The 25,580-nt window shown below is 46.6% G+C and overlaps 2 protein-coding genes across 2 annotated transcripts in view; both read left to right on the forward strand.

Moving 5' to 3' along the window:
- Positions 1-25,580, forward strand: part of LOC308461335 (vomeronasal type-2 receptor 26-like) — a 67,508-nt gene that overhangs the window by 19,808 nt on the left and 22,120 nt on the right. The window lies entirely within an intron of this gene.
- LOC308461343 (vomeronasal type-2 receptor 26-like) lies at positions 8,578-20,388 on the forward strand (the record flags this gene model as incomplete). Its single annotated transcript, XM_080978197.1, has 4 exons — positions 8,578-9,434; positions 9,940-10,167; positions 10,695-10,821; positions 19,487-20,388. Exons 1-4 carry the CDS (start codon positions 8,598-8,600, stop codon positions 20,386-20,388), a joined length of 2,094 nt encoding a protein of 697 aa, XP_080834323.1. The 5' UTR covers positions 8,578-8,597.

Raw genomic sequence — 25,580 nt, forward strand, 5'->3', positions numbered from 1 at the left:
GCTACCTGGTCAATAGGTTGACCATTAATTCTCCATTTGTGTTTCCTTCTTTTTTTTGAAAACACCATAATTTTAGATTTGCTGTAATTTATTGATAGTTGTTCCGCTTGACAATAGTCAGCAAGTGATCTCAAAAGCTTCCTCAGGCCAACGCAGGAAAAGGAGAGTAGGACTGCGTCGTCCGCATACAGAAGCACCGGGATGGGAATACCTGCCAGTTTGGGAGGGTGGGCATTTTCTTTCGCCATATTTACTGCTAGAGAGTTGATATAGAAATTAAATAGCGTTGGCGCGAGGACACATCCTTGTTTAACCCCATAGTGCGTTTGAATTTCTTTAGTTAGATGGCCTGACCGATCGCATCTTACCCTCACCCTGGTGTTTTCATATAGACCACGGATAAGGCGTAATAAGCGTTTATCTATGTTTGTAGCGCCAAGCTTTTCCCAGAGTCTATCCCTTGGTATTAGATCAAACGCCGATTTAAAATCCACGAATGCTGCATATAAAGACCCCCCTTTTCTAGAGTATTTGTCTGCCAGGTGTTGAAGGGTAAGGGCCTGGTCTATAGTTGAACGCTTTGCTCTAAAACCAGCTTGAGCTTCTGATAGAATATGCTCTCTTTCCATCCACTCCACTAATTTATCACATAAATGAGCAGCATACAGTTTGCTAATAATACTTAATAGACTGATTGGTCTATAGTTAGCTGGCTCAGTTCTGTTTCCTTTCTTAAATATTGGAATGATGATGGCTAAACCCCAGTCCTCGGGGATAATAGCCGCTTGATTTATACTAGTGAACAAGGCGGCTAGCACTGGGGCCCACCATTCGACATTTGCCTTAAGAATTTCTGGTGGGATATTGTCAGCACCCGGGGCTTTCCCTGATTTAAGAGCTTGAATAAGGCCAGTAATTTCTTCTGTAGTTACAGGGGGCCATTCCTTACCAAATTCACTTGAAGCAGGAAGCAGAGCTGGGGCCAGTTGATTTGATGAATATAATGAGAGGAAATAGGCCTCCCATGCTCCAGCGGGTATAGAGTATTCGATTTCAATCGGGGAGTCTCTCCAGCTTTTTGCAATTATTTTCCAAAACGTGGCAGAATCTTTCCTTTGGGAGGCCTCCACTAGGCACTGCCATTCCTCCCTTTGTGCCTGGAGCTTTTTCTTGCTAATCAAAGCTTTATAACTGCGTTTTGACTCAAACCAGTCTAATGGAAGCGAAGGTAAGTTCGCTGTTCTATAGTTCCTGTACTTATCCAGCAGGAGGCGTTTCATAGCCATGCATTCTTGGTCAAACCAAGGTTTGGATTTATTAAAGTGTAGAGATTGCCGTGGCGTTTTTTTGTTGGTCAGATAAGGTTGTAGCGACGAAATCAGTTCCCGGAACATGTCTAATCTAGCCTCAGGAGTTGGGGAATTAACGAGGTTCTCCTTTCTAGCAAGAAAAATATCTGAGTGAAGTCTTTCCGATATTTCATCACTCAATTTGCTGGACCATTTAATACGTGAGTATCTTAGCTCCATGTTTTCGAAGCATGGGGCTACAAGTTTATCAGAGCAAAATAAATCTTTTCTTACATCCAGTATTAAACAGAGCGGTAGATGGTCGCTGTCAACCCTCTCCACCACTTTACATTCCCGTGCTCTGCTCAAAAGGTTAGATGACACCAGGACGTAATCGATAGTGGAGGCTCCCATGTTGGATATAAATGTAAATTCCCCACTGGGTTCTCTGTCGACACGACCATTTAATACAGTCAAATCCAGATTGTTGGAAAAACGTAGAAGGCATAGGCCTGCGTAATTGCAGCCTTTGTCTTTTGAGAGCCTTGGGGGAATAGAATGGGCTTCTTCAGAAATGGGAGGTACGTCGTGAAAATGAGCATATAACGCTTCGTCTGATTGGCCAATTCTGGCATTTAAATCCCCAGCCAGCAGCACTGCCGCAGCAGGAGTTTGATTCATTAGCTCATCGACATAAGATTCTATCCTATGCCAGAGATTTTTGATAAGCTGCTTGCCTCTTTGGGGAGGGGCATATATATTAATCAATAGAAGTGTGCAATATCTGCATTTCATTAATAATGCCATGGCCACACTGCTCAGAGGCTCCAGCTCGACGAAAGATGCTCTCAGCCTTGTGGATATTAGAATGCCTAGCCCACCCTTAACTCGTCCCCCTTTGTTGCTTGGTGAACCTGCGAGCGAAAATGAGGCAAAACCATTTACATCTAGATCCCCTGTTAGCCATGTCTCTTGCAAGAAGACTATATCATGATCTTGAATAAAATTGACAAATGATTGGTCAGTCGCCTTGTTGAGCCAACCAGCAATGTTCCATGATAAAAATTTAAGATTGGCTTTATCACAGTCGAATCTTTGTCAATTATTAGCTAACGTACTTTTAGGGTTTGTCGCTTTATGTATCGGACGCCTATCGTCTTTGAATGGCGGGCTATCCAGCCGCTCTATGATTTCAATAGGTGGATGCAAAGTGCTCACGTTTGTGAACACCAGATCTTTATTATGCATAAATTCCTTCTGTGGATAGTCTGTTTTGGCCTGATTTTGGCCCAGTTCTGTTTCATCTAGGTATCTCATTTTGTCCCATACGTCTTGTGGGGTCACCTTGGGGATATTTCTCCTTCGGGGGGGTGATGGAGTACTCTCCTTGAAGGGTGGCACATTCTCTCTTGGTGGAAAGTTAATCTCCGCTTTGATCTGAAGGTTACGTGTTGTGGTCTTTTTTTGGTCCCCCTTGATAACCTCGTTGCCTGAAGCTCTCTCGGCAAGCTTATCTCTTAGCTTATCTAGTCTTCCCAAGATGTCAGTTTGTATTAATGGTGGGAACATCCAGAATTGGTCAATTAGGATATTTTCTTCCATAGTAAAGAAATCCTCACCTTTGCTTGCAAGGCATTGCGGGTTCTGTTTGTCAGGCCAAAATTTTGAGAGTTGTTTCCCCTTTCTAAGATTTGCCTGCTTAGTTTTCAAAAGGGGGCTCAAAGGAGCCTTATTTTCAAAGAGCCTAAGTATTGTTGTCCGTGCTTTTAAAAAGGCAGGTCTTGACCTAAAAATATACTTGGCCAGGTTCTGATCCCTAAAAGTGGTCAGTGCTCTCACTGAGTGACCATCATAATGTAAATATTCCACCGAGGTGATATCATTAGCATTAACCATTCCTGGCAGTATGTCATTTAGACTAGATACAAAGTTCATTATTCGCTGTTTCCCTGTAAGGAAGCCCTTAGGCTTCGGGAAGTTCGTGAATACCAGTTTTTGGGGATTTAGGATCAAATTCCAATCTCTTTCCTGACTGGAGGCTTGCCAGGTCTGAAGGGGGGTATCATCTCTACTAAACGCTTCCTCTTCCCCGCTGTTTGATTTGCTAAGTGTTTTATTGCCTTCATAGGGAGAGGCCTCTACTTCCGCAGCATCAGGTTTATTAAAAAGTTGGTTATCCAAGGACTGAGTTGTTACTTCTGCCTTCTCACTTGCTACTGGAGTCAGCCTTGGCGAGTCCTCCTTAGCCGGTTGCTGTGTAACTACCTTTGTTTCTCTCTTTTTACCCTTCTTTTTGCTGCCCCGTGTGGTCGATTTATTTGGGGCTGGGGGAAGAAGTTTAAACAATTTCTGCCAATGTATGTTTCGATTACTGCGGGTATACTTGGCTTTCCTTGTTGTTTTAATATTTTTACTTTTCTTCACTTTTACCCTTGAGTTATGTCTTTGCAGATTCTTATTTATTACTGGTTTGTTCGTCGACGCTAGCTCAACTGTTTTATGTTCTTGTGGCATATCATTTAATTTTAACTCTTTTAATTGAGATGTGAAATTTTCTACTAACGTCAGCAGTAGCCCGTTTGTTATTGTTAGATAATTTTTTATGTTGGCTAAATCAGAACTTATTGCTAGGGAATAATCCAAAGGGCGACCGTCACTCAATTCTGTTTGAGAGTATTTTGGAGTAGGTATCTGGTTTTGATGGGTTGATGTAATTTCTTCCGTGGGCAGCTGTTCCTTAGTAATAGAGGTATTTCCCTCCTGAAGTTCCTCGGCTAAAGCTAGTTCTTGCGCTAGGCTGCATGGGGAGTTAATATTTCCAGTATCTTGGTATATCTCTTTAAAATTAGACGTCCAATCAAGAACAGTAAGAGAGGGGGGTATTACTTCATCAAGAATTAACTCTTTTTGTGGACTCTTACCCTCCTCCATCTTAGGAAAGTAATTTGTGATTTTGCTTTGTCTTTTACCAGGGCCCGAGGGGCTGATTGCCGAGTCAGGCAGTATACCCAACTCCTTGTATTTTCTTCTAGTAAAAACCATGGTAAAAGTGGTCTTGATATAGAGAGAGGGCAGTTTACCCCAGGTGCGACTGCCTTAGATTGGGGGGCAAGTGGGGGTATCAATCTATATTCCCACCTGCTCTCTGCAACAGCTTCCTGATGTGCTCATCAACAGCCTCAATATATTTCTCTATTTTGAGTTCTCTGCTTTTAGATCTTGGCAATTGTCCTAAGCCTGTAGTTTTCACCTCAATCATGCGACCAGCGCTGTTTCACAAATGCTGCAACCTAGTCAGAATATAATAATAAAACAATGCTGCCAAAGAGACAGCAGTAATAAAACGGCTAAAAACTACATTAAAATTAAAATTGCCTTATTTAGGCAATTTATGTGCAACAGGAAAAGGATAATAGTGGAGTTTGGCTATAGCGCATGTACAGCTATGATAACCTTGTATTTCGGGTCCTAGCTTAGTCTTTAGAGGCCTAGCTTAGTCTTTAGAGGCCATCTTCCACCGCCCTATACTGAACGAAGGATATCGAAGAGCCCCAGAAGGGAAACTTTCTGTGGGCTGGTTCGCTGATTCCTTCTAGGTAGTCTTTCAAAGGCCTACCACATAAGGCAGGGCACAGAACGATATCTTGCTGAAGCCGGTTTTCCAAACCTCCAGAGGGTTCTATCCGATACACTGTTGTGGAGTTATTGTGTAGATTAAAAACTTCCTGTAAAAAACTCAGGGTGCCTTCACCAGGAGTCTCTGAGAATATAAAAGCTGGTCTCCTCGAAAGAATTTATTAAAATGAAGAGTCTTTCCAGCTACAGCACTTCCTCTTCAACTAAGCAGGAATGTTGTCCCCAGCTAGTTCACACAGCCCCCCAGCTGGGCGGGGGTCAGTCAGTTCAGTTAACCCCCGAATCTCCAAGCTTTATCTTTCTCTGTGTTCAGCAGAGCTGGGTGTCTATGGGCCAATCTCAAAGCAAAGCTCACAGTCGTATCTCTCCTTACCCTCCTTCTCCAGGCACCGTTGGTCGGGTAAGCAGTTCACAGTTCTGTCTTTAGACCTCTTCTGTCTCTCTGCTCTCAGTTCAGGCAGCAGCGTTCTCTCCTCTCTGGCAACCTTGACCGGGCAGCTGATAAGGAGGGAGGGAGCAGGCTGGGACAAGCTGAAGCTCGCAGAGCCGACAGGAGTTATAAAAATGTTCAGAGTCTTTAAAATGTTTTCCGTTTGTTAAAAATTGGCATCCGGAGGGCAATTAAGATAAGGTTTTTAAAAATAAAAGTGAGCGCCGGAGAGCGTGACTTGCCTCGGCGCCATCTTGGTCAACTCCCCTAAATGTCAAAATCAACAATAAAATGACTTTTCCAACTTTCAGAAATCCCCCCTTTAGCCCAAAGGAGCAACAGTTTCAAGTCAGGAGAGACCCTTCAAAAACAAAGTATCCCTCCTGCAGAGTTAGCTGTCAAAAAGTTACATTATCCTTTAGCAGTGCATTTCCCAGTACGGCAGTTCCATTGTCCCTTGACAGTCCGTTCCCATGCATTAAGTGATGGTCTTTATTCCCTTTCTCTCTTCTTTTTTTGCGGGTAGAAAGTACTTCCCCTTCTCCCTCCCCTCTCCCGCACCTCAGGGAGGGAGTTCTCTTTTCGTTGATGTAAGATTTAAGTCTTTTTCAACCTGATTTTCTGGGTCTTAGCTTAGACAGTCTTCGCTTTGATCTATTTACAGAAACGGAAGGCGGACTTCCTGTTTGCACCTTCCCGCTTCACAGCAAAATTAGTCCTTTTTCCCTCCTTAAATCCCGATCTTCAAAGTTAACCTACTCACGGGTAGTTGTTTAATAGCTGAATTGTCACAGGAAAAAGGTCAGCGCTCTCTGGCAACAGCTGTGCGGCTTCACTCCATGGAAGAAGCAGCTGACTCTCAGCACCGCTGAGTATAGTGTCCTGATGAAAGGAAATAATAGTCCTGCTCTATTCTGCCTTGGTCACCTGAAGTCTGTGCCCAGTTCTGATGACCACAATTTAAGGAGGATATTGACAAGCTGGAACATGTGCAGAGGAGGGCTACAAAGATGGTCTGGAAACCAAAACTTATGAGGAATGGATGAAGGGGTTTGGTATGTTTATCTATGATGAGACTGAGGAGAGGAATGATAGCCATTGTAAAATATCTCAAGAGCTGTCCCCAGGAAGATGGAACATGCTTGTTTTCTCTTGCTCCAAATCAGGGTATTCAATTTACAAGAAAGGAGATTTCAAATAAACATCAGAGAGAACCTTCTATTGTGAAGAGCTATTCAATAGTGGATCAGAGTTAACCCCACTGAACTCAATATGATTAACTACTCTGTTGATATGTAAAAGAATACTTATTTTGAAGTTCCTGCTGATACATTTGCAACTCTTATTCTAGGGTGGTGCCTAAGGGTTACCAGCACATTGTGGCCTTGGCATTTGCAGTCAAGCAGATCAACGAAGACCCTCACATCCTACCCAATATCACCTTGGGCTTCCACTTATATGACAGCTATATCAGTGCAAGGAGCACATATCTTGCCACACTGCTGCTTTTATCCATGGTGGAGAAAATTGTCCCTAACTATATATGTGATGTTGAAAATAGTCTGACTGGGGTCATTGGGGGACTGGATTCTGAAATCTCCTTTTATGTGGCAACTATTTTGGATATCTATAAGATTCCGCAGGTAGGACACCTATGTACAATACCTCTAATAGCTTGCGTAGAGGAAGAGGCTCCTCAGGATCAGTTCCGGGTGAAGATGAAATTGTAAGGAGAACCATGTACACCACCTTGAGATTCTTGGAAAATAAAGATGGTACATAATTGTAATATAAGCAAACAACAGACAGACAGACAGACAGACAGACAGAGAAACCTGAATAAAGGGCAAGGTTGCAATACCTGTGGGGACGTGAGTGGCGCTTTGGGCTAAAGCACACAGCCTAGCGCTTGCCGATCAGAAGGTCGTCGGTTCGAATCCCCGTGATGGGGTGAGCTCCCTTTGCTCTGTCCCAGCATCTGCCAACCTAGCAGTTCAAAAGCACGTCAGAGTGCAAGTAGATAAATAGGTACCGCTCCTGCGGGAAGGTAAATGACGTTTCCGTGCGCTGCTCTGGTTTGCCAGAAGTAGCTTAGTCATGCTGGCCACATGACCTGGAAGCTGTATGCCGGCTCCCTTGGCCAATAAAGCGAGATGAGCGCCGCAACCCCAGAGACGGTCACGACTGGACCTAATGGTCAGGGGTGCCTTTACCTTTACTGCAATACCTGAAAAAAATATGTAACTCTAACGTCTTACACACAAATTTAGATCACTTACAGTATATAACAAATGCCACTGATGGGAGAGTGGGCTTCTCTCTCACCAGCAGTTTTTGGTTATGCATCATTTTCTGCTTAGTTAGGAGGGTATCTGAATTGAGCTGCTGAGTAAAGGGGGGAATTGCTTACTGGATAAAAGAAATAAGATTTTAGGCGCCAGTGGAAAAATTAGTGAGGAGGGCATGTCAAATAGGCTGGGGAAGTGGGGAAAATGCTTACAGCTACAAAAAAACTTACAGGTAGGAGCCAGTAAAATAACTATTCCTCTTTAGCACACCCAACATAATTAAAGATACAGAGAAGTTATGGCAAACTGCAGATACAATCCAGTTCCACAGGTGAACAGTAAAAGTAGTTAGCAGCTGATTCACAAGTGAAATAAATGCTCATAAATAAAGTCTGAGAAGAATCAGCGCAGTTTTGCTGTGTGATGGGGCATGTGCATCATGAAGAAGAAAGACGAAGCTCCAGAGAAGAAATGTGCATCTAACCCAAGTTGCAATTCTGACAAAGCCAGATAATGTCCAGGAAATCTGCTGTTTGGGGCATGGTATGTTCCCCCATCCAGTTTTATCCATTGCACAAGACCCTGCCAAATTTTGCAATAGCATAAAAAAACTTTTGTTTGTTTTTAAGTGAAGTAGACACAATGCCCTGCTCCAGACATCAAGTGTTAACAAGATTCATAAAAATAGTAAAAAACAGACGCAGTGCCCCTCTCCATTCAGCAAAGCACAGGTTTCCAAACCACTAATGGGAGATGATCCCATTTTTCAGCCCATCTGCATGTATGTCTTTTGTATAACTGAGAGAGATGCACCAAACCCTGAAATGTTGACAAAGGGTATATTTGACTAACAGGGTTCACCACATAATGTATATGAATACTGTGAAATGAATCTACTTTGTCTCTTCTATTCTTCCATTTACTTTTTAGCTCATTTATGGCTCTGCTCCAGTGATGAATGATAAAAGCCCAGGGCTTCCCTTCTACCAGATGGCAGCCTCAGAAGCCCTTCAGTATGAGGGAATTCTCTCTTTGCTTCTGCATTTCAGGTGGACATGGATTGGAGTCGTTGCAATGGACAATGACAATGGAGAAAGATTTCTGCAAACCATCTCTCCAATATTTACCAAGAGTGGTGTCTGCTTTGCATTCCTAGAAAGAATCCCCAGTTTAAGTTTTATTTCTGAAATAAATGGCATGCTACAACAGGGGGCAAGTATAAACCATAAAATTTTTAGCGGCACAGCTAATATAATAATTGCCTATGGAGAATCTTATTACATGACAATTTTGAGATGGCTTCCATACCTATCAGTACATGATGACATGACATACAATATAAAAAGTAAAGTATGGATAATAACGGCCCAGGTTGAGTTCACTTCATTAGTCATTCAAAGGAACTGGGATGCAGGAATATTCAATGGTGCTATATCCTTTGAAATTCACTTCAGAAACCCACCAGGATTTCATCAATATGTTGTGCACAGAAACCCTTCCAGCACAGATGGGGACGGTTTTATCAGGGACTTCTGGCAACAGGCCTTTGAATGTGTGTTCCCGGATATGACTGCAGACAAGGTGGAGGGGAATATTTGCACCGGAGAAGAGAAGCTGGAGAGCCTTCCTGGATCATTTTTTGAAATGAGCATGGCAGGCCACAGTTACAGTATCCACTATGCTGTCTACGCCATGGCCCATGCTTTACATACCATGTCCACATCCAGACTCAGGCACAGAGAAAAGGCATACAGAGGGAGAGGGAAGAATCAGAATCAACAGTTTTGGCAGGTAATAGGCTAAACATCCTCAACTGGAAGAGGCCTGTTATTCCCCCACAAGATATGGGTTTCCAAAATGTTGTCAACTTGCTCATTCATCTCAGACAAGGAAAATCACTTCCATGGTAGAAGTTTGCAGACCACTAATATGTTACTGCATTCACAGATAAGAAGCAGCGGTAATGATCAAGAGAGATGTTCAGCATTCTCTTTATCCCATATACACAAAATCCTCCCTCAGAGCATGTGGTTGCACACCACTGTGGTGTCTCCAGGGATGAAGAGGGACAGAGGGAAAGTGGTGTGGGGAGATAAAGAAAGGGTGTTAAAACGAAGTGAGGGATGTGGTAGAGAGAAAATTGGTGGTCTCTCCATCCCTGGACCTGACTCCACTCACAGTTGACTGTATCACTGCCCACCACTTGCTGTAGGTCCTGCCCACAGAATAAAGATACCTGAGCCATGTATTAGAACTGCAGCCTTTTACAAACGTGCTTTTTCTGTTTTCAATCTAGCTCCATCACTTTCTGAGAAGTATCTCATTTAACAATACAGCTGGAGATGTGGTCTTCATCAACCAGAATGGTGAGGTGGTATCTAGCTTGAATATTGTCAATTGGATTATATTCTCCAACCAAAGTTTGCAAAGAGTGAGTGTTGGGAGGATAGATCCACAGGCTTCTCCAGACCCATCATTCATCCTTGATGAAGATGCCATAACATGGAACAGTTGGTTTAATCAGGTAGGACTCTATAATTAGATAATTCCAAGGAGATTCATTCTTGCATACGCAATGAATATTCACCTGCATGTCTACTCATTGTCTTTTAAACTACATGTTTCTGTGTAGAATATGACCAAAGCATCCAAGTACCACATTAAGAGCCAAAAGCTTACTGCTAGAAGTCACTCAAGGAATAAAGGCAAATATTTTATTTTATTATATTTATGAATAATTTATAAATATTTCTTAACATTATAAAATGCTGATTATTAACTGAAGAAAAGAGGATAGATAAGCCCTAAGATTTTGCCTTTCTTGCTAAAAAATGGGGAACTGCTATGTAATCACAAAACCTACACATCCCAGAACAATAGAGGGAGTATGACATCACTTCAACCATTACTACTACTAAAAATATATAGCCATTCTACATATTGCTGAAAGGCTGACTCAGCTTTGCATCATAGAGAGGGGCCCAGGAACATGAAGATTTCCAAACTCATTGTTCTCTTGCTGATCCTTCTGCTCTTTCATTTACATAATAGACTCAGCCTCTTTCTCTCTGTACTGAGACATGTCTTCCAGGATCCAGCAAGAAAGTGAAGGAGGGACAGCCACCTTGCTGCTACGATTGCATCCCGTGTGCAGAGGGGAAGATTGCAAACCAGTATGGTAGGGAAAATAAATAGATTAAATAGATCCAGACTCAAAAGTAATAATTGAAAGGTGTTGTAAGGACAGTTGAGTTTACGTTTCAAAATAGATGATCTACTGTGTGTTTGATCCTGCCTCTTTGTGATCATTGCCATTCAGATAGTCTAAATATGCCAATCAAATGAGAATGACCATGCATTGAGAGTAGTTGGATGGTATGTGGTTCAAAGCATTATTTCTTCTTCTTCTTCTTCTTCTTCTTCTTCTTCTTCTTCTTCTTCTTCTTCTTCTTCTATCACTCATAGCTGAATAAGATTGTCTTCCATAAACACAGTTTTAGCAATGAGTCTGTAAGTGACTGTGGAGGTCAGTTCTGGATCCACACGTCCTTCCACAGTGGGGACTTTGGTTTCCGGAACAGAGATTATCATTATGTGGATTGGCCAAGTGTGCCTTTCTCTTTGCACATTTCTATCTTGCGTCCTGAGCATATCTAGAGGGGGCCTTGACACTTCTTCTGACTTACACAGGCTGCACCCAGGCTAGTGTGCATAAACATTCAGATGGCAATGGCAATGGCACTGGCTGTAGCTATTGTTAATTTGTTCTGGTATCCGTTCTTAACCTAAAACTGTTCTTCACCTGAGGTAGCACTATAACTAATTGGGCCGTCCGCTGCTGCCATGCTGCTGCTGCACAATTTCTGTTCTCATTCTAAAGCAAAGTTATTATCCTGAGGTACTATTTCTGGGTTAGCGGAGTCTGTAACCTGAAGCATCTGTAACCTGAAGCATCTGTAACCCAAGGTACCACTGTACAGACAATCATACTGTCAGGGCTGCCTCAAGTCTCAGCTCACCAAAGACCAACGCCTTTCTTTTCTTATATACAAACGTGTTTATTGCAGTTCATTGTTTGCTTCAGATCCGAGGCGCGCAGCCCTACGTCTGCTAGGCTTAGACCGCTGAAGTCCCTTCTGAATCTGTCCCCGCCCTGCACCAGTTTAAGAGGCTTGCGCTGCTCCACCTCTTTCTCTCTTTCCTTTTCCGCAGGGTCTTTCTGCCCGCTGGGGTTTCGCCCCTCCTGGATTCCTCTGACGCGGAATCAGACTGCTCTTGCCCCCTCCTGCGGGCTTTGGGACCTGGCCCCTCCTCCGGGCTCCCTGTACTTCCGCGCGCCTCTACATTTGAACTTGGCGCGCGCCCCCAACCTCTAACTTTCCTTTTGACAGCTACGCTACTCCCTTCACTACTCCCCTCCCCTTCCGGGAGGGTGGCTTGCTCCGACCTCCCTCCTTTCTCTACTGCCGGAGCCGCCTCCCCTGATACACTGGAACCTCCACCCCCTCCGCTGCACTCTGGCGGGGAGGCTGGTCCTGACGCCCAGCTGCCACTTTGGGATCCCCCGCTGGCCCCCTGCTCCTGACAAGTCCCCCCTGGGGCTCCCCTGGCCTTGACCACCGGCGCCCCCTTCTGGGAATCCTCTGATTCGCTGGAAAGACTCATGGAATCTCTAGAGTCATTGTCATCCTCTTCCTCGCTGTCCTGGGATTCATCCCCATCGCTCTCCATCTCCTGCCTACCCTGTGCCTCTGTCCCTGAACCCCTGACATCCATCCCCCCCTCGAAGCCCCCCCTTCCCCCCTCCCGCTGCTCGGGCGCAGGTTCCGGGAGATCCGTTGTAGCGGGGGTAGACGCTGGATACAGTTCATCGACGTCGATCTCCTCTGCTTCCAGTTCAGTGTATGCGTGCTCGAAACCGGGGTCCTCCCCCAACACTTCCAAACCCTTCCCTCCCCCTGTTACTTCAGGCGATGCTGCTTGCCAAGGCCCCCTTCGCCACCCCACTTCTGGTTGATCGTCCCACCAATAAGAGCGGTCCGTGTCCACCCCCGAGCACGATCCCCTTGGAGGGCTCGATTCCGGCGTGGTCTCCTCTGTGGAGGAGAACCCCCGGAAGGTGCTGCCTGAAAGTGTGGGCGTAAAAAGCCAGTCGTCAAAATACTCCTCTGGCATGGGCCTGTGTGGGAAGAGTGCATGGAACTCGTCTTTAAGAAGAGGTTCCTCCAGAGCATAATCTGGCACCCAACTGTTGGCGCTGGCCGGGGTACCTTCCCTGGCGAGGAGGTATTCCACTCCCTCCTCCCCCCATCTCGAGTCCAGAATTTCCGTGACCTCGTTGAGTGTCGGGGTCCTCGGTGACTCCCCCCCCCGGTGATTCTCTACGTGGGTCTGGTGCCGTCCCTGGCTCCTGAAATCTGTGTGGGGCCTTGTAGGGTGTAAGCACCGACCTATGAAAGACCGGGTGCATTCGGGAACCTTCTGGGAGGGTCAACCGAAAAGCTACGGGATTGATCCTGCCCTCAACTTGGTATGGCCCTAGCTGTTTGTGTCCTAGCTTCTTCTTAGCTAACGACTTGGCCGGCACCGCCTGGGCTGCTAACCATACCCAGTCCCCCACCTGGATGTCTTCTCCTGCCCTCCTGTGCCTGTCTGCCTGCACTTTGTAGGCGTGTTTAGCTAGTTCCAAGTGCCGTCGTAGCTCCTCGTGGACCTCCTGCAATTCTGCTGCTAAATGCTCAGCTCCCTGCGACTCCCCCTGCGTCGTTGTCTCCAACGCCGGGAAGGTTCTGGGATGTCGCCCATTGTTGGCGAAGAACGGTGTCACCCCCGTTGACGCGTGCTTCGTGTTGTTGTAGGCAAACTCGGCCATCGGCAAGTAGTCCACCCAAGTTGCAGGCTTTTGATTGGCGTAACATCGCAGGTACTGCTGCATGATGGCGTTGACCCTCTCCGCTTGGCCGTTGGTTTGCGGGTGTCTCGCCGACGCTAAGTTGATCTTGACATTCAGGATGCCCAGGAGCTTCTGCCAGAAACTGGAAATGAATTGGCGACCCCGGTCGGACAGGATGGACCACGGTAAGCCGTGCACCCGGAACACGTGGTCTATGAACAGCTTGGCGGTCTGTTCCGCTGTTGCCACCTTCGCGCAAGGAATGAAGTGCGCCATCTTGGTGAACAGGTCTACAACCACAAGCACCACCGTCTTGCCCCGCGAACTGGGCAGATCAGTAACAAAGTCCAGCGCCACCCGTTCCCACGGCTGTAGTGGCGTCTCCAGCGGTTCCAGCAATCCCGCTGGCTTCTTGTGCACTGGCTTGGACCTCTGACAAATGTCACACCTGGCGACGTAATCCGCGACCTCTCCCCGCATCTGGGGCCACCAAAAGTCTCTGGCTACTAAGTCCGCCGTCTTTTCTTTGCCGAAGTGACCCGCGCTGGGTGCGTCGTGTAACTGCTGTAAAACCTTCGCGCGGAGATCGTCTCCGGGCACGTAGAGAGCACCTTTGCGGGTCAGCAGACCGTCGCTGTCAGAGTTGCTTCCAGATCCTAGCTCACAGAGGATCACGCTAGCCAGCGATCATTAAATAAAAGTCTTTATTGAGTTACAGTTTCCATTCTCAAGCTGCTGCGTGCAACCCTACGTCTAATGGTTAGATCGGCGAAGCTCCATCTGAGTCTCCGCCCCTTGTACACCAACTTAATATCCTAGCCTTGCTCCACCTTTTCCGCCTGACTGTTCTTCTCTGGGTCCCTCTGCCCCCCGGGGTCTCTTCCTTCCGGGATTCCTCTGACGCTGACTCCCCTGACTCTTCTCCCTCCTTTCGGCGGGCTTTAGGACCTGGCTCCCTTTCCGGGCTGCCTACTGCGCCACCTTCCTGTGCATTTGAACTTGGCGCGCGCGCCCAACTTTCCACCTTCCGTCTGACCGTTTCCTCGCTCCCCGATGGAGGTGTGGCCACTCCTGACTCGTGCCCTCCCCCCTGTTGTGAGCTGCCAGCGCTTGATCCCTGGCGCTCTTCCTCTTCCCTGCTCTCTGGCGGTGACGCTGGTCCCGATTTCCAACTGCTCCCCTCTGAGTCCCCTCTGGCTCTATCTTCCTGGGGTGTCCCCCTAGGCTCCCCCCTTGCCCTGGCCACTGGTGCTCCTTTCTGTGAATCTTCTGATTCACTGGAAAGACTCGGAGATCTCGGGTCGTCGTCATCACTCATCTTTTCTTCTGCCTCCTCCCCCTCGCTCTCTGTTTCCTCCCTATCCCTTGCCTCTGCTCCTGAACCCCTGACAGTCGCGTATCTGGAATTCGCCGTCCTTTGCTGTCCCTCTTCGCACCTCCTCCATCATGGATTGTGCGAACGGATCCGTCTGTAGCGCGCGTCGTACCGCGTCCAGGTCCACGGCGGCGGAAGCGCACGCCCACGCTTGCGGTGCGAAAATGTGCCTGGCTGCCGCTGGTGCCGCTTCCTCGAGATACTGCGGTTTCCTGGAGAGCGCATCCGCTATGACGTTGTTGTCTCCCGGGATATACTCTATCCGGAAATCGAAATCCGCAAAGAACTCCGCCCATCTCATGTGCCTCTGGCTCTGGAGCTTCGCCGTGCGCCAATACTCTAAGTTCTTGTGGTCCGTGCGGACCTGCACGGTGTGCTTGGCTCCGATAAGGAAGTGCCGCCACGCCTTGAAAGCCGCGTGGATGGCCAACAACTCCCTGTCCCAGATGGTGTAGTTCTGTTCCGACTTGCTGAGCTTCCGGGAATAGAAAGCGCAGGGCCTCCAGTTCCCTTGCGGATCTTCCTGCAAGAGGACGGCCCCCACTGCTCTGTCAGATGCGTCAGTCTCAACCCGCATGGGCCTGCCGGGATTCACATGTAGCAGCTGGTCTTCGGACGCGAAGAGACTCTTAAGTCTCCTGAAGGACTGCTCCGCCTGGTCCGTCCAGGTGAACTTTTTCTTCTTGGAACTGAGGGTGTCCGTGATAGCTGCCGTCTCTTTCGCGAAACCCCTGATGAACTTGCGGTAAAAGTTGGCGAAACCGACGAACCTCTGGACCTCCTTCCGATTGCGCGGACTATTCCAGTCCAACACCGCGCGGACTTTGGCGCTGTCCATGGCTAGTCCCTTGTCGGACAGCCGGTAGCCGAGGAAATCCACCTCCGTCACGTCGAACTGGCACTTCTCCAGTTTGGCGTAGAGCCTGTGCTCCCGTAGCCTCTGCAGGACCTCCTTTACGTCTCTCTCGTGAGTCTCCTGCGATTCTGAGAAGATCAGAATGTCGTCGAGGAAGCATACACACTTCTTGTAGAGGAGTCCTGCTAGCACGTGGTGCATGAATGCTTGGAAACAGTGGGAGCCATTTTGGAGACCAAACGGCATAACTCTGTATTCATAGGTGCCCAGCGGCGTGAACATGGCCGTCTTCCACTCGTCACCTTCCCTCATGCGTATTAGATTGTATGCTCCGCGTAGATCCAACTTGGTGAAGATCCTCCCCTTCCTCACCGTCGCGAGCAGGTCGTCAATCTTGGGCATGGGGAAGGCCTTGGGCTTTGTCATCGAGTTGATGGCCCTATAGTCCACAATGAGCCTTTTTTGGGGCGTGTCCTTCTTTTTCACGAAAAACACAGGACTGCCCCCCACGGCCTTGGATTCTCGGATGAATCCCCGCTTCAAATTGTGATCTATGAACTCCCGGAGTTCCTGCATTTCATCTTCAGACATGGAATACAGCTTCGCAGTCGGCAGCGTCGCCCCTGGTAAGAGGTCAATTGCACAGTCGTAGGGCCGGTGGGGTGGTAATTGGTCAGCTTCCTTTTCACAGAAGACCTCCAAAAACCCCTTGTACTTGTGGGGCACTGCCTGCACCATGCCTAGATGCAACTGCTGCCCTTCCTCCTGGCCCTCCTCCTCCTGGCCTGTCTGGATGCAATGTTGTGCGCAGTAGGACGAGCCAAAGGTGAGCTGCCGCTGGTACCACGCTAATGATGGGCTGTGTCTATCCAGCCAACTCATGCCTAACACTATAGGCGTGTCTGACAGTTGGGTGACATTGAAACTGATGACCTCGCGATGATTCCCAATTTTCAGCAGCATGGGTGGCGTCTGTTGTACCACTTGCCCACCCAGCAACTTTCTGCCATCTACCGTGACGACGTTCAGAGGCAGCGTGGCTGGTAGTAGCGCTATGCGATGCTGCTTGATGAACTGCATCCCCACGAAGTCTGCGTTGCTCCCTGAGTCAATCGTAATGGGGACTTCCAGGGTGAGTCCATTAGGTAGCTGGAGAGTAGCAGTGAGCTGCACCACCGGCTTGGGTGGTAAGGGGTCTGTAGGCTGCAAAAGCGCTGGGGACTGCTTCACTGACTTGCCTGGTGGAGCCCCAGCATCTCTGCTTCCATCCAGGCATTCTCGTTTCCCTGAAACTGTTCTCCTTGGAACTCTTCCCCTGTTACTGTTGCTAAGGCTGCAGTGTGCTTCTGGAGCCTCTGGGGACACTCTTTAGCCATGTGCTGTGGGCTGTCACAGATGTAACACTTCCTGGTCCCTCTAGGAGGCTTCGCCTTGACTGCTCCGGACGCTGAGGCTCCGGCAGCTGACTGAGCCTTTGCACGACCCAGCTCCATTGGCTCCTCCCCTCCCTTCAGCATAGGCGAGGGATTTGTACGTCCCAGGTCCCTGGGAAGAAGAAAAGGAGGCGCTCTAGCTGGTGGGCGGACGTGACGCCCCTCCTCACTGTGCCAAGGGCGTTCTTCGTGGCGCACCCCTATCGTGAGTGCCCTCTGGACGACGTCTGCTAGGGTTTGAGGTCTGTCTCCCCTAGCCAGCTCATCTTTTACTGAGCCATGAAGCCCCTCCCAAAACAAGTCTCTCACTGCCAGGGAGTCTTTTTCCCAGCCCAGCACATTCAGCAATGCAAAAAAGCGAGAATGGTACTGACGCACTGTAGCCTTGCCCTGCCGCAATCCATGCATCTCCTGGCGCGCCACATCAACGTCAACGGTAGATTGGAAGCAAGCGTCCATGGCTTTGATAAATTCGTCAGAGTCCCTGCGGGCAAGACCATCTTCGCGCCACAAATTGCGTAACCAGGTTCTAGCTTCCCCATGCAAGTGGGACACAATAAAGCCTACTTTCTCCTCCTCATCTTTGAAGTCTTTTCGAAGCAAATGCAGCGCGTATAGGACGTCTGCTCTGAAGTTGGGATAATGCTTCAGGTTCCCATCGAAGTGGGCTACTAAATTGCCCCCCCTTCGTCCCAGAGCGATTCCCTCTGATCTGGACCCCGGGAACCCCTGTTTGCACGCCTGATCCCACCTGGCTTGCAGATCCTGGCATCGCGCTTCTGCTTCGGCAACTGTCTTCTGAGAGACCCGTACTGCAACGGAGAGTTCAGCGACTGCGTTTTGCAGGGTCGTTATCTGCTCCTCAGTAGTCATGTCTGCGAAACTTCGTGAGCTTTGCAAAAAAAATTTTTTTGCAGTTTTTTGGAGAAGGGACTTACTGTCCGGGCTGCCTCAAGTCTCAGCTCACCAAAGACCAACGCCTTTCTTTTCTTATATACAAACGTGTTTATTGCAGTTCATTGTTTGCTTCAGATCCGAGGCGCGCAGCCCTACGTCTGCTAGGCTTAGACCGCTGAAGTCCCTTCTGAATCTGTCCCCGCCCTGCACCAGTTTAAGAGGCTTGCGCTGCTCCACCTCTTTCTCTCTTTCCTTTTCCGCAGGGTCTTTCTGCCCGCTGGGGTTTCGCCCCTCCTGGATTCCTCCGACGCGGAATCAGACTGCTCTTGCCCCCTCCTGCGGGCTTTGGGACCTGGCCCCTCCTCCGGGCTCCCTGTACTTCCGCGCGCCTCTACATTTGAACTTGGCGCGCGCCCCCAACCTCTAACTTTCCTTTTGACAGCTACGCTACTCCCTTCACTACTCCCCTCCCCTTCCGGGAGGGTGGCTTGCTTCGACCTCCCTCCTTTCTCTACTGCCGGAGCCGCCTCCCCTGATACACTGGAACCTCCACCGCCTCCGCTGCACTCTGGCGGGGAGGCTGGTCCTGACGCCCAGCTGCCACTTTGGGATCCCCCGCTGGCCCCCTGCTCCTGACAAGTCCCCCCTGGGGCTCCCCTGGCCTTGACCACCGGCGCCCCCTTCTGGGAATCCTCTGATTCGCTGGAAAGACTCATGGAATCTCTAGAGTCATTGTCATCCTCTTCCTCGCTGTCCTGGGATTCATCCCCATCGCTCTCCATCTCCTGCCTACCCTGTGCCTCTGTCCCTGAACCCCTGACACATACCATATAAGGTTTTGACATACTGAGTATGCTCGGACTGTGGTGAGACTATTATCGGTAACTGGAGTGAAATACAATACTGAGGTGAAATCTAATCCTGAAATAAAATTTTAGCAGACCATGAGGAAACTCCTTCATTTAAACTGTGATTTGGACCAATCATAAGGAGACAACAAAGTGCATTAGGAGGAAATGGGGTGAGGGAAACAAAGTGTTTTGATTGGATAGGAAATTAAACTTAATGGAATGTGTGGAATTTATGCCAAACGTAAAAAACTGTTTGGAACTCTTTATATGATGTTTAGTTGTTTTAGGGAGTTATCCCCAGCTGAACCTTTTGTGCAGAATTAAACACTTTGGACTACTTTCCCCCTCACGGTCTCATGTGTTTTATTGGTATATCCATGAGACAGAGAAAGCTTAGATTGCAACAATACCATATTACAGAGCACCAGACATTACAAAACATGTGCTTTGAATTAAATAGAGCTCTTTTCTTCTCAGACAGAAAATAAACTTTTCAGCAAGCTGAAAAGTATCACCTAATATATTTATTTTCCCCCAGATATGAATGACTGTAATAAATGCTCAGACAAACACTATCCAAGCAAGAACCGGGATGCATGTCTACAAAAGAATATCAGCTTCTTGTCTTATGAAGAACCTTTGGGCTTAGGTTTAGCCTGCTTCTCTCTTTTCCTTTCCCTGATCACAGTTCTGGTACTAGGTATATTTATGAAACACCATGACACACCCATTGTCATTGCAAACAACCGAAACCTCACCTACACTCTCCTCATCTCTCTCCTGCTCTGTTTCCTTTGTGCTTTGCTATTCATTGGCCGACCTGAGAAGGTCACATGTCTCCTCCGGCAACCAGCTTTTGGTATCATCTTCTCAACTGCTGTTTCTTGTGTCCTGGCAAAAACCTTCATGGTGGTTTTGGCCTTCATGGCTACAAAACCAGAATCCAGGATGAGGAAATGGGTGGGGAAAGGACTAGGCCACTCCATTCTCCTTTTCTGCTCCATTGTTCAAGCAGGCATATGCACTGTGTGGCTGGCAACCTCTCCCCCATACCCAGATGTGGACATGCACTCTGTGATGGAAGAAATTATACTAGAATGTAATGAAGGGTCTGTAACAATGTTTTACTGTGTCCTCATCTACATGGGCTGCCTGGCCACTGTAAGTTTTGCTGTGGCTTTCCTTGCCAGGAAGTTACCGGACAGTTTCAATGAAGCCAAGTTTATCACTTTCAGCATGTTGCTCTTCTGCAGTGTTTGGCTGTCCTTTATTCCCTCCTACCTGAGCACCAAGGGAAAATATATGGTAGCTGTGGAGATCTTCTCCATCTTAGCCTCTGGTGGTGGGTTGCTGGGTTGCATCTTTTCCCCCAAATGTTATATAATTATTTTGAGGCCAGAGCTGAACAATAGGGAACAGCTAATAAGGAAGAAAAATTAAAGAAATAATGAACCTGCCCTTTGCTTTCTTTCATGATTTTTTCTGTGTACAGTAGAATATTTGGAAATATATGTTCAGCTGCTGCCTTTTATAATTTTTTCTAGAGTCCAAATTCCCATAGTTGAAAATTCATTTGTAAAATGGACTTATTTGCTTTGAGGAAAACAGCCATACGTTTACACATACATTACACATACAAGGAAATCTTTATCTGTCCTTAATTCTGAATGATCAAACTTGTCTTACAGCTTTCAGCATAATGGAATATATGAGTACTCATTTATGAATTATTGTTCTGTTCTTCTAACAGTCATATTTCACCATCAACCTTTCCATACCCAAGAATGTATAAATGTAAGATGATCCTCTTGAGTCAGGCCAATGGCCCATCTGGTCCCGCAGCCTGTACTCTCACTGACCAACCAGATACCTGTGGGAAACCTTCAAGATGTCCCCAACTGCAAATGCATTGTCCCCACCATTGTTTCCTGTGTCAGTGAGTTCCATAGTTTATCAATGTACTGTAACATACTCGCCATTGAATTGGGTTTCCCTCCCCACAAGATTTTTTCTGAATCATGTCTCATTGAAGAAATTCAGAGTCCTAGATAAGAAAATGTAAATGAATTCTGCCCTCTCATTCTTGGAAAAGATGGCAGCAAAGGACCATGCAGACCTCACTGCGCAACACATTTGACAGATAAGTAAAGGTAAAGGGACCCCTGACCATTAGGTCCAGTCATGAACGACTCTGGGGTCGCGGTGCTCATTTCGCTTTATTGGCCGAAGGAGCTGGCGTACAGCTTCAGGGTCATGTGGCCAGCATGACTAAGCCACTTCTGGAGAACCAGAGCAGCGCATGGAAACACCGTTTACCTTCCCGCCAGATTTATCTACTTGCACTTTGACATGCTTTCAAACTACTAGGTTGACAGGAGCAGGGACCGAGCAACGGGAGCTCACTCTGTTGTGGGGATTCGAACTGCCGACCTTCTGATCGGCCAATACTAGGCTCTGTGGTTTAACCCACAGTGCCACCCGCATCCAGTTATTTGACAGATAGGGAGCTACAATTGAAAAGTTTTATTTCACCAATACTTGTGATGCATCAGAACACTCTATACTTAATACATATACGTATCATATATGTGACAAGTATATTGTTGGATATTCCACTGACTGTTGGCACCCTTCATCAAATGTTTGATGAGCAGATAAAATTGATTAGATCTAACCATGATGAATGGAGAATGCAAATAAACCAGAGTAAGCCCCATTAAACCTTAAAACATTTATTTCTCTGTGGACATCTGTGGACTATGCTTGTTAAGTATTGTCTGTAAGATTATGCCCTCCTTGCAGAAGGTCCAGGGTATTCAAGTGGAGACAGAAATGGAAGGAAGTAGGACTAATAATAATAATAATAATAATAATAATAATAATAATAATTTTATTATTTATAACCCACCCACCTGGCTTTCCCTGGCCACTTTGAGTGGCTTACAGCAGATATAAAAACACAGGCAAACATATTATTTCTTTTGTTGTTATCTGCTTTTAATCCTCTAAAGTTTTGCTGGGAAGCCTATAGCCCTCCACATATTGCTAGACTACAGCCCTCGTCATTGCTGACCATTTTCCATACTGTCTGGGGTTGGTTGGTTTTGGAAGTGCCACACATCCCCAACCCTTGCCTTACTGGAAGTGAAGCAGAATACATAACCAACCCTTGCCCTAGTGGAAGTGAAGCAGAATACATATTTAAAAAATAAAATGCAGACGTTTGCAGAAGAAGCCAGAGATATCAGCATCCCTGAATGAAGGTGGACACTGAATTAAATTCACCCAAAAGGCTAGAAAGTCAGGCTCAGCAACTTTGGGAATCATGACCACCCTCAGCTGCACCTGGATGAACTGTGGGGTCTGGGAGATTTCAGAAATACTTTTTCTCCCTAAGTTTCTAGCTCATGGAGGCCGACAGAATCAAGAGAGATTTTACACAAGGCTCTATAAAAGGAGTCATACAGGAGGACCTGGAGCACCAACTCAACCTCTCCAGAATCACAGGGGCATTTGCCCTTGAGGGTTTGGGCAAACATGCATTCCCAAGGCACAGGGGAAGGAGGCTGAGAGCCAGTGGACACGACTGTAATCCTACAGAACAGCAATGAGCAGCCATTGCAGACATGCCACATGGCTGGTGTGAATCCAGGTCCACTCAGCCAAATTCCAAGATGCTGACTGCACCATGCTACATGTTGGAGTCTTCATTGGCTACAAGGTCTTCTATTATGAGCTTCTAACTTCTAAATTCACCCATACACCACTGGTCTATTATTATCTAATGAAAGGGAAATTAAAATAACAGTTCTGAATATTTTCTTCAGCAATTTTCTTCTGCAATTCCACAGGGAATCCCGAGCATTGGATGAACAACTACACTCCTGCTTGGTTATTAACAGGGCTATAATTAATATGCTGCTCCTCAAAAATCCCTGTATATTTTCTCTGGCCCCTGGCAACATAACACAAAGGATACTACAACTTAACCAGAATTCTTTAAATACTGTCTGGGATCAGCAAGTCTAATTTTGGATACTTCCATATTGTGTCCCCTCAGGAAATTAATCTACCATTTAAATGAGACAATTTTTATCTTGGAAAAACCTATTCTAGTATTGCCAGGAAAAAACATAGTTTCTGCATAGAACAAAGAGTTGCCTTTGTATTAAGGATGGTGTTTTTAGTGTTCTTGCTGCTGGAACTGATTTCTTACAATGTATGTGAGGCTCACATAGCAAAATGCAGGCTCCAAGGTCCACACCATCCACTTCACACGTATCATCAGCCAGGAGAGTTCCTCATTGGTGGCATAGTTTTCCATGGTGGCTTCATCGCCTCTCCAGCAACATTCACTGAGGAACCCCCACCAGCGCTGCCTGAAGAGCTTCTGTAAGAACTAAGCCACTCATTGTATTACATCAAAAGAATGATCAAACCTAGAGTTGCAGCCTCAGAATAATGAGTGAGGTAGCAAATGTTTACCCTTTTACCTGGGGGAATCCACTATAGATATGAATGGGACTTGTGCTGGTGCAAAAAAAAAAGGAACAAATGTCTTGTGAATTAAGAGAATATAGGAGATATTCCCATTTCTGGATAGAGAAATGAATATAAATGTATTGAAATGCATGTATGCATGCTTGTGTGTTTGGGAGAGGCCTTATAAGCAGCCCATTTTGCTAGACTTTATCTGAACTACTAGACTATTAGTAAGAATGTATTTTTAAAAACCTGTTCTGAGGCTGAATGTCCTTATGCTTTCATTTTCTGAACTTAGACTAAGCTTTGTTTCAGCACTGAAAGGTACTTATTATGAAGTATAGAACGACCAGCACTGACTCACGAAAAGGAAGTCACTGCAGAGAGAGACCAGAGAGACCAGAGACTTTGTTAGTGTCAGAAAAAGACCTCAGACATGTAAGGGAAGACGTCCCATGAGCCCCACATTAGCAACCCCTACTCTAGATACTACTGAGTTTAAAATATTTAAAAACTTGGACAAAAGTAAGAGTGGTACCTACAAATACACAAATCTAAGATGAGGAAAACTTGGCTTGCCAGTAGTACATGTGGAAAGGGTCAAGGGATCTGCATCAACAGAAGTATAGTGTCCTGATGAAAGGAAATAATAGTCCTGCTCTATTCTGCCTTGGTCACCTGAAGTCTGTGTCCAGTTCTGATGACCACAATTTAAGGAGGATATTGACAAGCTGGAACATGTGCAGAGGAGGGCTACAAAGATGGTCTGGAAACCAAAACTTATGAGGAACGGATGAAGGGGTTTGGTATGTTTATCTATGATGAGACTGAGGAGAGGAATGATAGCCATTGTAAAATATCTCAAGAGCTGTCACCAGGAAGGTGGAACACGCTTGTTTTCTCTTGCTCCAAACCAGGGTATTCAATTTACAAGAAAGGAGATTTCAAATAAACATCAGAGAGAACCTTCTATTGATAAGAGCTATTCAATAGTGGATCAGACTGAGAGTTAACCCCACTGAACTCAATATGATTAACTACTCTGTTGATATGTAAAATAATACTTATTTTGAAGTTCCTGCTGATACATTTGCAACTCTTATTCTAGGGTGGTGCCTAAGGGTTACCAGCACATTGTGGCCTTGGCATTTGCAGTCAAGCAGATCAACGAAGACCCTCACATCCTACCCAATATCACCTTGGGCTTCCACTTATATGACAGCTATATCAGTGCAAGGAGCACATATCTTGCCACACTGCTGCTTTTATCCATGGTGGAGAAAATTGTCCCTAACTATATATGTGATGTTGAAAATAGTCTGACTGGGGTCATTGGGGGACTGGATTCTGAAATCTCCTTTTATGTGGCAACTATTTTGGATATCTATAAGATTCCGCAGGTAGGACACTCATGATCAATACCTCTATTAGCTTGCATAGAGAAGAGGCAGGTTCCTCAGCATAAGTTCTGGGTGAAGATGAAATTGCAAGGAGAACCATGCACACCACCTTGAGATTCTTGGAAAATAAAGATGGTACATAATTGTAATATAAGCAAACAACAGACAGACAGACAGACAGACAGACCTGAATAAAGGGGAAGGTAGCAATACCTGTGGGGACGCGGGTGGCGCTGTGGGCCAAAGCACAGAGCCTAGCGCTTGCTGATCAGAAGGTCGTCGGTTCGAATCCCCGTGATGGGGAGAGCTCCCGTTGCTCTGTCCCAGCTTCTGCCAACCTAGCAGTCCAAAAGCACGTCAGAGTGCAAGTAGATAAATAGGTACCGCTCCTGTGGGAATGTAAATGACGTTTCCGTGCGCTGCTCTGGTTTGCCAGAAGTGGCTTAGTCATGCTGGCCACATGACCTGGAAGCTGTATGCCAGCTCCCTCGGCCAATTAAGCGAGATGAGCGCCGCAACCCCAGAGACGGTCACGACTGGACCTAATGGTCAGGGGTCCCTTTACCTTTAGTGCAATACCTGAAAAAAATATGTAACTCTAACGTCTTACACACAAATTTAGATCACTTACAGTATATAACAAATGCCACTGGTGGGAGAGTGGGCTTCTCTCTCACCAGCAGTTTTTGGTTATGCATCATTTTCTGCTTAGTTAGGAGGGTATCTGAATTGAGCTGCTGAGTAAAGGGG

The sequence above is a fragment of the Podarcis pityusensis genome (genome assembly GCF_964106645.2).
Source record: "Podarcis pityusensis genome assembly, chromosome: 13".
NCBI classification, from domain to species: domain Eukaryota; kingdom Metazoa; phylum Chordata; class Lepidosauria; order Squamata; family Lacertidae; genus Podarcis; species Podarcis pityusensis.